The sequence below is a fragment of the Bos indicus genome, chromosome 18 (genome assembly GCF_029378745.1).
Source record: "Bos indicus isolate NIAB-ARS_2022 breed Sahiwal x Tharparkar chromosome 18, NIAB-ARS_B.indTharparkar_mat_pri_1.0, whole genome shotgun sequence".
NCBI lineage: Eukaryota > Metazoa > Chordata > Mammalia > Artiodactyla > Bovidae > Bos > Bos indicus.
In genome coordinates this window covers 59,702,197-59,714,751 of record NC_091777.1, presented here as the reverse complement: position 1 = coordinate 59,714,751, position 12,555 = coordinate 59,702,197, and the positions used below count along the sequence as shown (strand labels likewise).

General features: G+C 42.4%; 1 protein-coding gene and 1 pseudogene across 1 annotated transcript in view; one reads left to right on the top strand and one right to left on the bottom strand.

The window, feature by feature from the left end:
• The window catches only part of LOC109571958 (zinc finger protein 665-like), a 34,882-nt gene that overhangs the window by 10,834 nt on the left and 11,493 nt on the right, over positions 1-12,555 (top strand). The window contains exons 3-4 of the mRNA XM_070771592.1: positions 5,623-5,694; positions 6,984-7,066. Coding sequence (XP_070627693.1) covers positions 7,052-7,066 — 15 coding nt within the window. The 5' untranslated portion in view covers positions 5,623-5,694; positions 6,984-7,051. The remainder of the gene's footprint in view (positions 1-5,622; positions 5,695-6,983; positions 7,067-12,555) is intronic.
• On the bottom strand, positions 11,077-11,552 carry LOC139177257 (ATP synthase F(0) complex subunit C2, mitochondrial pseudogene; annotated as a pseudogene).

Here is a 12,555-nt window from a genome sequence, read left to right as displayed (position 1 = left end):
TAGTTTGTTTCCTCCTGCCACTTAAGAGAGATAAAAATGTCTGACACTTGCAGCCTATTTCCTCCCTTTGGAGACCCAGTTTGTCTTCCTCCTGCCGCTTAAAAGAGATAAAAATGTGTCACACTTGCAGCCTTTTTCCTCCATTTGGAGACCCCCTGGCCTTCCTGCCTGTTACCCTCTCAACATCGTGTAATAAAACAGACATATTTTCAACTGTGGTTTTACCAAAGACATGAAATGTGTGTAAGTTGTTATGTTTGCACACACAAATGGATATTTCTGGTCTCAGCTCTTTACCAGAGAATAATGGAGGTATGACATTAGATCTTATGAAATTAAAGGCATTTCTTTGAGAAATGGGAAAATAAAAGAACATTTAACATATAAAACCAACAAAATAAAATGCTTCTACCGGAGTCCAGCTCCAGCAGCCAGGGATTCAAGCTGAAGGGGTGAGCGGTGTCAGCGCGAAACGAGACAGCCTCTCACTTTTCTTGGACTGCCTATTTATTTCAAGCTTATGCTTCTCTTTTATACTTTTAAAAAAACATTAGGTCAGGGGGTTGACATTTTCAGTTCCCCCTGACCCAGATTTGTTGTCTCCATAAATCACTGTTGCCCCTCAAAAGGAGTTCTTGCCTCAGCAATTCTCTTATTTACTTCTCTGGTGTCCTTGTGAATACTTTGTAACTCATGCTAATGTCTGGGCTGCATACCACATTCCTCAGTTTATTTCTTATCTTTCTAAGTCCTGTTTGCCCCTAGTATCCTTGCTCACTATTTCTTAGAAAGGGCTTCTAGCTATTAATATCTCTAAAGTCCCTAATCTCTATAATTTATAGTAGAATATGCTAAGATTACAACATTCCTTAAATCTTTAGCTCTAACTATTTTAAATATTCGTAAGCCCTAAATTCAGCAAACTACTTTGCCAAAAACACTTTCCTTACAAATAGGCTTCAGATAGCAATCCCTCCCATGACCTCAAGCTGCGGCTTGTGTGCTCACCCTGGAACACTTGTAAAAGTCCTTGAACAAATGTCAGTGATTAACTTTATGAATTATTCGCTGAGCACAGCTGCAGAAGGCTTTGTGCCTTCTCATGCAATACTCTTGCCTGGAAAATCCATGGACAGAGGAGCCTGGTAGGCTGCAGTCCATGGGGTCGCTAAGAGTCGGACATGACTGAGCGACGTCACTTTCACTTTCATGCATTGGAGAAGAAAATGGCAACCCACTCCAGTATTCTTGCCTGGAGAATCCCAGGGATGGCGGAGCCTGGTGGGCTGCCATCTATGGGGTTGCACAGAGTCGGACACGACTGAAGCGACTTAGCATTAGCATGCTCCTCTCAAGACCAGTAAGCACCTTAATGTTCTTTTCAGTCAACTCAGCCGAGGAAAGGAAAAAGCAAGTCAGAATCACAAAGCCTAACCTCTTCATCCTGGTTCCGTGCCTGCGGGACAAAGAAAAGGGGTTGGGGCCGTGCCTCCATTTTGTCAGTAATGCCTAACGCGGCTCCCAACATGCTTCATTCTTTCCTTTCAAAAAAAGAAAAAAAAACACCTAGTTTAACTGGTTAGTCTAGTGGTCTGTTTTCTGCATTTTCTATGATCAGTGAAAAAAAAAAAGTGAGCTGTGTGATGATATGAAGATGTTTCCCTCGGGTCCCTTTTATACTTTTCTGTGCAAATGAGGAAGGATGGGCTGGATTGACCTGGAACCTTCCAACAGAGCCTCTCTATTCATAATGAAAAAGATTGCTCAGATCCTATTTCTAAGCTGACCCCTTACACTGTTTTTTGTACCAGTGGATATATATTTGCAATTCTGTATTTTTAAAATATTTTACTGCAGTCTTATAATAAAGAATTACCTGCTTGGTATCACTTTGACCCAATCTTGAAAGAAAAGTTTCCTTTGCTCAGATACGTGACAGATGTTCCTGGTCTTAAATGGGATGGGCAGTAAGGACTAACTTGGCCCCCTTGCCCTTCAGCCTCCCATTTCATTATTCAGTTATACCCAGTTGTCTTCACTCAGCTCAGACCTTCTCATAAACGGCTTCTCTCTGGGCCTGAGGGAGCCCACTTGTAACATGGAGATGAGAGACTAGACTGGAAACTCTGAGCGTGAGCAACACTGACCCCTGAAATGATTAGCCAAATTGGCTGTGTGTCTGTGTGTGGCAGTTCTGGGTTGGAGGGAGTGTCTGGTGGTAATTAGAATTTTAAATAGATCCCAGTCTTCCCTCAATGAAAAACGAAAAGGAAAACTGTAGGATGGAGGCAGGATCACAGGCTCAGAATTAGATGACTTCTATGAATAAGGCTAAGTCTGAAGGGAGATTTTTTTTTTTTTTTTTGTACGTCCTGACATTCAGACCTCCACTGGCTTTCATTTGTTCTTGGGACAAAAGCTTACTCCTTGCTGTGGCTCCACAACCCTCTGTCAAGCTCAGGGCCCTGTCTGTGTCTCCAGCCTCATCCCGGGAGCTGACCCTTTGCTCATGCTTCAGCCTGTCTTGGTCTCATTTACCTTTTCTCTGTTTCCAAATACCAAAACAATTTCTGTCTGACATCGTAGTTCCTTTTCTCACCTTCAGGTCACCCTGGCTCAGGCCCTTTGTCACCCTTCAAGTCTAGGCTCATAGAGGTCTCCCCATCCCCTGCTAACAGTCTCTCTCATGTTACTCAGGTTTATTGCCTCTGTATCAGTTGCCATCAGGAGAAATTAATGCCCTTCTTCAAAGGTTATTTTGAGTCCTTCCTCGTTCCCCTCTTTTTAGGGCTCATAGTTTTCCTCTTCTTCCCAGCGTGGCTGCAGTACCTGATACTGGAAATGTCTTTAGATGACTGGACTATGGGTTGGGCTGAATAATCCTCAGGGAAGACCGAGAGAACAGGGCAGGTGATGAAGATGTTTCCCATGTTCTGGACATTTCAGTTGTAATTGATCTTTACCCCATGTGATTACTTAATTACTCAAAAGAAGGGTCAAGAAATATAGGAAATTCTGAAAAGCCTGACAGAACTCGTGTCCTCAAGCAGTGAGCTAAGATATCCCCATGTTTAGTCTGCTGGGTTTAGTCCTCTGCAGCCCCCAGATCTAAGCTCTGTCCATCCAGGGACCAGTCACCATCGTGGACAGCAGCTTTGCCATCTAGGAGTTCATGTGCTCAGTGTCAGCGATTGTGATTCAGTGTGCTAAGGATGAACAGAAATCCAAAACCTAATGGGGCAGGAAGGAGACACTGCCCAGCCCCCCCTCCGCACCCCACAAGAGGTAGAATAATTTCCAAGTAGGTGTGGGTGGAGAAAACAGGAGATAATGAGACCTGGAGACCCTTGCTTTGAGACTTCCTCATCACAAATGCCTTTGTACGTGGACTCCATAATGTCCCCAGGTGGTGGCAGACTTTCCTAGGGGGACCAGTGTCTTGATTTTCATACTGCACGTGCAGTGTCCTTTTGTGGTAGCTCGTGGGCACTCCTCTTGTGATCCCCTTTGCCAAGAAACCCTGGTGTGCTTTAGTCTTGCTTAGTCCAGTCATGCAGGGAGGAGAGGTAGACAAATGGGGAAAGCGGAGGGAGCCTAGTGGGGTCTGCAGGAGGCTTGTGGCAGTACTTGGGGCATCAAGGTGAGCCCAGTGAATGGAGCGTGCACCCATCCCAAGTGTAGTTGCAGGGACAAGGCGGGTGTGGATCTGTTGGAAAAGAATGTCTCAGTTCAGGCTGGAGAACCTGGGAGCGGGTTTGTTGGAGAGCCCACATGGAATGGTTTGAGGTTCCAATGCTTAGCTCGTGTTCCCAGGACAGCAGTGCTGAGGCTGACACTTGGCTGCAGAGGTTTGATTTGACAACTCGTGACCACACATGAGCACCAATGAAGGATGTGGAATTCAGCCAAGAGAAGTCTTTTCCACTGTTAGAACTGTGGCCTGGGCTGAGCCCGCAGGCACCTGTGGGCGCAGGAGGATGGGAGCCTTGGGCTTGAGGGGCTGGGTCTAGCAGGTGCCCCCAGCATCCACTCCACTCCCTGGCTTTTATTGGCTCTTTTAGCAGGCAGGCACCATAGAGTAACGGGGAAAATCTCAGGTCATTTTTTGCATCAACTTTGTTATCATTGTGTACTTGGGGTTGCCGGTGAAGAAAGGTTCATGTGCATTTGGGAAGATACCAAGAGAATCTGGAGTGTTTCCTTGGAAGATGCTGAGGTCTCAGTAGGCCATGTGCATCATTGGAATGATCCGTCTTTTTCATAGTCTGGAGATTTCGGTGTTTGACCTGGATCACTCACTGTAAATGAAAATATGGTGTCTTGTGTCTGTGGATCCTTGGGTGTCCTCTTTTGTATTTTGCCTTATGCATGAGTTATCAGGGCTTGGAATGCTTTGTGTTTGTATAAGAGGGTTTGAGGCTCATTGTGGGCTCTGTGGACACTCTGTTGGATACCATGAAAGTTTGTAAGTTTGTTTGAGTCCCGCTGGGAAAATAGGATTACTGAGGTTAAGATCACAGAATGCTTGATATAAGGTGGTCCTGCTCGGTAGGGATCTCTGGGCCCAACCTGAGAAGAGTCATAAAGTCCTGTGATGTAGGGGAGGATGGCTCCAAAAAATCAGAGGTCAGCGATGCCACAGTGATCTGCAGCCTGGAGGCTTGTCCTCTAGAAGATGCAGCTGCAACTGTCTTGCTGCCAGGCTGCGTTCTCTGTTATCCACTCCTGTCCCTCCCCAAATAAGCACACATACAGGCACAGTACAGGAAACACGGAATCTTAACTGCACTGTTGGTGGTAATGTAAATGGTACTGCTATGTGCGAAAATAAAATGGAAGTTCCTTAACAAATTAATATAGAACAGGCCTACAGTCTGTCAAACCCATTTCTGACAGATATCCAAAGGAAAAGCAATCAGTTTTTCAGGGATATGTCCACAGTCCCATGAGTGTGACTGGATTTGCAGTAGCCAAGGCATAGACACAACCCAGATGTCTCTTGACAAAAGAATAGGTAATAAAAGTGTGGTATGGAAGTATTTATTATATACTGTATATTCATGAACTATTTTTTCTCTGTATATAAATATAAAATCAAGGATCCTGAATTTATGCCAGAATGAATGAACCTAGGGAACATTATACCAAGTTAAATAAGCCCCACAAAGGAGGACAGACACTATGTAGAAACTAGAATTGTCAAACTCATAGAGCCATCGAGTAATAAGGCTGTTACCAGGAGCTGAGTGGAAGGCGAAATGGGGCACTAGTAGTCAAAGAGTAGAGATTTTCAGTTGTAAAATAAGTAAGTTCTGGGGATCTGAGGTACTGCATGCTGCCTGTAGTGTTTCTATATCCTTGAAATTCACCCAGAGAGAAATAATACAGTTTACTCATAGGTGGACGTGTAACTTACTCAAGTATAATAATTATTCAGTGTATAAGTCTATGACAGGATCACTTTGTACACAGTACATTTATACCATTTTTGTTAGTTACACCTTAGTAAGGCTGGGAAAGAAAAAGAGAGTTGGGGGGTGCTTTTCTCCTCTGAATTGTGCTCAGTCCAGGCTTCACGTTTCATTGATGACGCATTTTGCATACACATGTGCCGGAATCCAGCTCCAGCCGCCAGGGAATCAGCCTGAAGAGATGAGCAGTGTCGGCGGAGAATGATGCAGCCTCTGACTCAAGGTACGGGACTGCATGTTTATTTCAAGCTTCAGGTTCTCTTTTATACTTTGACAAAAGCATTAGGTCAGAGGTTTGGCATTTTCAGTTTCCCCTCACCCAGATTTATTGTCTCCATAAAACATTGTTGCCCTTCAAACAGAGTTTCTGCTTCAGTGATTCTCTCAGAATCCTGTTTACTTTAACTTGTGATTACATTGTAACTCATGCTTATGTCTGGGCTGCATACCACATTCCTCAGTTTATTTCTTATTTTTGTAAAATCCTGTTTGCCCCTAGCATCCTAAGCTCACTATCTCCTGAAATGGCTTCTAGCTATTAATATCTCTGAAATTCCTAATCTCTATAAACTATAGTAAAATATGCTAGCACTACAACATTCCTTAAATTTTTAGCTTCTAACTATTCTTAATTATTCCTAAACCCTACATTCAGCAAACTTCCTTTGCCATAAACATTTCCCTCACAAATAGGTCTCAGATGACAATCCTTCCCATGGCCTCAAGCTGTGGCCTACGTGCTCATCCTGGAACACTCTTTGTAAAGATCCTTGAGCAAATGTCAATGGTTAACTTTATGGCTTCTTCTCTGGGCACAACTGCAGAAGGCTTTGTGCCTTCTCATCCTCCTCTCAAGGACAATAAGCACCTTAACATTCTTTTCAGTCAACTTAACCGAGGAAATGAAAAAACAAGTCAGAATCACAAGACCTAACTCCTTCATCCCAGGTCCATGCCTGCTGGACAAGGAGAGGGCGTTGGGGCCTTACCTCCATTTTGTCAGTAATGCCTAATGTGGCTCCCGACACACATGTTTTGTACCCTCTGACCAGAGATTCCCCTTCAGGTAGTTTGTGTTGGTCCACAGCTTGAGAATGTTTAAGATGCCCCAGTTGATTCCAGTCTAGATCCCTCACTGAGCATCAGGACTCTGAGTCCTCCCAGTCCTGAGGGCTGAGATCTGGGCTGAGGAGGGGATGCTCTGTTCTGAGTGGGGATGGATCAGGGCCTGCTGTGTGACCTGAAGGAGATTGCCTGGTCAGCGGAGGTGCCTCCTGCTGCTGTGTACATGAGGCCTCACCAGGAGGGGAGTGTGATCTGAGGGAAAGTGTGGGAAAGTCCCATGGTGGTCTCTCTGCGGGAGCTGACTATCCTGAGTCCCTCCTGAGACAGTGGCCACAGGGGACTGTCTGTTCTTCATGGAGAGGGCTTCGCTGTGTGTGTGGTTGGGGCTCAGGAAGGGGATGTGTTGACTCTAAGCATTAAACAGCATGTTTTAAACTTTCATGATAGACCTCTGAGGACTCGTGTTGCCTGAGGAAGCCCTGAAGTTAAGGAAGAGGAAAGAAAAGGAGTGAGGCATGGCTCTTTCTCAGGTAAGATCATATTTAGTGTGTCCTTCCTGAAATGCCCTTTTCTGGACTCGCTAATTGTGTCTGACTCTGGAGTGTCCTGTGTGACTCCTGTACACGCACACTCACCCAGGGCCTTCCCTCAGGCCCTGTGGTCTCCACTTAGATCCCGTCTCCCCATGACCCGGTGACCTGGCCCTTGTGAGGAGGCTCCCCTGGGCAGCATCCTGGGCAGGGCTTCTCACCCACGGGTTGGAGACGGGGTCTCAGTGCTGTTGGGCAGCAGGGATTGCTTAGGGCCTATCTGGATGTGCTGTCTGCTGTCAACCAGGGTAAGGAAACTGCATGTGGAAGTCAAGTGTTAGTATGCACAATAGCTGGTCATATCTGGGAATCAGATCAATTGAGCCTGTCCTTTCCCTTTTGTGTATCTTGACATCCTTGTGAATATACTTTACATATACACAAAAAATTATGTCTAAGTACTGTGTTCTGTTCAGTTGGTTTATTTGTCTGTTTTTATACCAGTACCACATCACGTTGATTACCTTGTAATAAGTGTTGAAATACAAAGACCTCCATCTTCCTTCTTCAAGAGTTTTGCTGTTTGCTCTTTGAATAGTTCTATGACTTACAGCATGTTTTATTCTGCTTCTATAAAGATTGTCATGGCAGTTTTGATAATGAATTAATTGGTTGATTGATCCTTTGTGTGGTTGTTAAAGAATCTTTTTTCATATAGCATGTTTGTTTTGTAATCTTTATGATTTTTACTGAATAAACTTTGTCTTGTGGGAAAGAAGATAAATTTACTTCTTTTTCAATTTGGGGACCTTTGAATTCTTTTTCTCATCTAATTGCTGTAAGGGTTTCAGTGCTTTGTTGAATTGTAGTGCAGGGTGTGCGTCCTTGCCTTCTTCTTGACCTCAGAGGAAAAGCTTTCATTCTTTCCCCATTGTTGTGTTCTTTTCGTAATGGCGTTTATTATGTTGATGTTGGTATAATGTATGGTTTGTAGTTTGTTGAGTGTTCCATCTTGAAAGGTTGTCAGAGTTTTGTCGAATGGTTTTTCCTGCATCGAGATGATCCTGTTTTTTTTCCCCTTTGATCTGTTAATGTAGTGTGTCATATTAATTGATTTTTGTATGTTGACTTCTCCTTGCCTTATATGAATAAAATCCATTTGGTTATGGTGTCAGATCTTTTTTAATTGAATTTTAATTGAAGGATAATTGCTTTACAGAAGTTGTTGTTTTCTGCCAAATACCAACATGAATCAGCCATAGGTATACCTATGTCCCCTCCCTCCCATCTTCCTCCCTATCCCACCCCTGTAGGTTGTTAAAGAGCCCCTGTTTGAGTTCCCTGAGTCAGTCAACAAATTCGCATTGGCTCTCTACTTTATATATGATAATGTAAGTTTCCATGTTACTCTCTCCATACATCTCACCCTCTCCTTCCTCCCCTCCCCCCTCCGTCTGATCTCTGTGTCTGTTTCTCCAGATCTTTTTAATATGTGTTGAAGTTGGTTTGCAAGTATTTTAATTTTGCATCAGTATTCGTCAGGGGTAGTGGTTTCTAGTTTTCCTTTCTTGTGTCTTTGGGAAATCAGCAAACTATTAGAATCATGCTTGCTCCATAGAATTACAGGATTAGTGGTAATTCTTTTGTAAATGTTTGGTAGAATTTGGTCCTGTATTTTTCTTAGAGGTTTCTGACTACTTTTTAAATATCTCTAGTTATAATGGGCTTCCCTGGTGACTCAAATCATAAAGAAACTGCCTGCAGTGAGGGAGACCCAGGTTCTATCCCTGGGTCGGAAGATTCCCTGGAGAAAGGAATGGCTGTCTAGTCCAGTATTCTTGTCTGGAGAAAGTCCATGGACAGAGGAGCCTTGTGGGCTACAGTCCATGAGGTCACAAAGAGTCAGACACGACTGAGTGGCTAACACTTTCACTTTCAACACTTCTCAATTTTTTTATTTCTTAATAAGTAAAATAGTTTGTACGTTTCTGAGACTTTGCCAGTATCTCCTATATTCTGTCATTATAGGCATTATTGGTCATAGTACTTCCTTATCTTTAGAAACTTTCTTTAACCTCATTTGTATTCACTCCTGTTTCATATCTGTTCCTAGTTACTTGAATCTTTTTTTCTCTTTTCCTTAGTCTAGGTGGGGGTTTTCCTATACAGTTTTTTCAAAACATCAACTCTTGGTTTGTTGATTTTTATATTTTTCTACTTTCTGTTGTATCTCTGGTTTAATCTTTCTTATTTACATGTTTCCTTCTGCTAAACGAGTTTAGTTTGTTTTCTGTTTTCTGCTTCCTAGAGATCTAAAAATGGATTTCAGATTTCAGATCTTTTCTCTTTTTTACTGTAAGCATTTAACAGTTCAGACTTTCCTTTTAGTACAGTGTTCTCTGTGTTTTATAAATTTGTGATGTTGTCTTTTTGTTTTCATCCATGTATTTAAAAATTTGTGATTTTTTTCTTAGACCCATTTGTGGTGTAAGAATGAGCTGTTTAATGTCCACATTTGAGGAATTTTCTTTTCTTCTTGTGTTTATTTCGTTGTTGTTAGGGAAGATACTTTTATGGTATCAGTCTCTTAAGATGGTTAATTTTGGCCTAACATGTGGTCTCTCATAGAGAATGCTTCATGTGTCCTTGAGATACATGTGTCTTATGTTTTTGTTGGGCCATGTGGTCTGTACATGCCTGTTCAATGTCTGCTTCATTTTTCTGAGATATCTAATGTTAGATGTATATATATTTTTACTTGTTACAGCTTTTTGTTAAATTGACCGTTTAATCATTATACAATATTTATCTAGTTGCAGTTTTTTTTTTTTCCTTCATTTTATTTTGTCTGATATAACAGTCTCCCCTGCTCTCTTTAGGATGTTCTGTCTTTTTCCATCCTTTCACTTTTCACCTTTCCATGTCCTCACAAATGTGAGTACTACCTGTTTCACCTCTCTGACAAACTCTGTGTCTCTTGCCCTGGGATTTTCCTCCTGTTACTTCCGGTGGCCCCAGCTCATGTGCATCGTATTGTGGTGAAAGACAGACCCCCTGGACTGCTCCTTTCATGCCACTGTAATTTCAGAAGGAATGCATTGAATGTTTCCTTTCATCCCAATTCCTATCATGATGTTTCTTGAGATAGTCTTGCTTAATAACTATATTTTTTTCCATATTCTTTTTTGCCATGATTTTTAATTCTCCAAGAAGTTTTTTTACTTTGCTATTGTGATAATTTTTTTTGTCATAATCTAATTTGAAATCAGTTTTATTAATGGAAAAAAAAGCAAAGAAAGTCTTTGGCTTCTGTTAATGCCTTGCTATGTAAATTAAAATGGATAAAATTGTATTTGTATCTTTGTATATGGTAATTTTATTATGAATTGAGTTCAAGTATTCTTTTTTTTTTAATGTTTTTACCAGTTTTCTTTTGGTAGCCTAGTATAGAATCCTGTTGACAAACTCAGCTGAGTACAAAGGATACATTTTTATCATCTGAAAGATGTTGAAATACGTGTAAATAAAAGGATGATATAAAATTGTCCAAAACATCTGGCAAAAGACGAATCCTCTGGTGTCAGTAAATTTTTTATAGATAAGCATGCATGCATGTGCAAGTCTGTGGTTTAGAAAGAAGACATCATGATTTAAAAACTACATATCACCTTTTTTTTTTTCAGTTGAAATTATGTTATCAGTATAATCTGTGGCCTTGGAATTTTCTAAACAATCCTGTTAGTGTTTTAAGTAGTAAATTATTAACAGTTGTGTTTCTGTATCCACGTCTATAATGACCTTTCATGCTATTCCACATTGTTCACTTTGGACTTTTTTTTTTTTTTTTCATATTAATACAATATTTATTTGTTTTCCTTCTGTCAAACCCTGAGCCCACCACTTTCCCCAGGCTGCCTGAGGAGTTACAGGAAAGGGAACATACAGGGCAGACAAAGGAGAAAGAACTATGGGAGGTGGAAACAGCTCCTTCGTATTGTGAAGAAGATGAGCTAGACCACCATCAGGCAAAAGAGCCCCATGGCCTTTGAGGGCCAAGCCCATGGCGTAGAAGAGCTCCTGTTTGAGAGAAGGGTTCCTGGCATAACAGTGATGAAGCTCCCGAACACAGTCCCACTTCCAGCCCTGGAGCCAGCCACCCCTGCTGTGGCAGGGAACTTGGCTGCTGTGTCAGAGTCCTTTGAAATGGCACTGGTTTGGAAGCTGTGGCTAGGAATAAGTGAGATGGTCCGGCGACCTGGGGCTGCCAAGCTGCTGTGGCTCTCATCAGTCAGTGTCTCCAGTCCTTCACCACCACTGCAGACAGTGATCACTCAACAAGGGGGAGGTTCTCCCCATCAGGGAGAGGGTAGAGACTAATTTGGCACAGGTGTCCATTTTCAAGGGATGAAGGCCCAAGGCCCGAGAGCTGCTCCCCTTGCAGAGAAGACAGAGGGGCAGGGAGGAGGCTCACCTTGGACTTCTTTCAAGTTTTCTTTAGGAGCCCTCTGTCAAAGGACTTTTAATGTTCTCTGTATTACTTAACTGTTAGATGCTTAAGCTTCAGTTGCTGAGCCCAAGCTTCTGAGTTAAGCTGCTTCATGTAACATTTCTTACCTTCTTGATCTGAGTCGAGTTTCTCAGAGTGTCTGTGACACAGGTTTTCTTCTGTAAGGTGGGAACAGATCATTCTTTAATGAGCTATTAAATTGATGACAGGTTCTTGCCTGTAAAGTACTTCTTTAATGTTTAGAGTAATATTATAGTAATTTAGAGCAACAGGAAGCCTTTAGACACTTTTGGTCCTTGCTGCTGTTATCAACATCAAAACTGAAAATTTTGACCTTTCTATTAAAAGTGCCGTGGATTTCGGCATCTCTGAAGACACCACTCATGCTGTACCTCATCTAGGTAATGAATTGCACTCACTGGGTAGAACATAATATCTGACACTTCTGTATAGCCAAAACAGTGTTGAGCTATATGTTTATATATTTCATGGATTTTGAACAATGATGAAAAACCCATATTAATTGGAGGATCTCATAAGGTCTTAGGAAAAAGCATCAGATCAGATCAGTCACTCAGTCGTGTCCGACTCTTTTGAGATCCCATGAATTGCAGCATGCCAGGCCTCCCTGTCCACCACCAACTCCCGGAGTCACTCAGACTCATGTCCATCGAGCCAGTGATGCCATCCAGCCATCTCATGCTCTGTCGTCCCCTTCTCCTCTTGCCCCCAATCCCTCCCAGCATCAGAGTCTTTTCCAGTGAGTCAACTCTTTGCATCAGGTGGCCAAAGTACTGGAGTTTTAGCTTTAGCATCATTCCTTCCAAAAAAATCCCAGGGCTGATCTCCTTTAGAATGGACTGGTTGGATCTCCTTGTAGTCCAAGGGACTCTCTCAAGAGTCTTCTCCAACACCACAGTTCAAAAGCATCAATTCTTGGGCACTCAGCTTTCTTCACAGTCCAACTCTCACATCCATACAT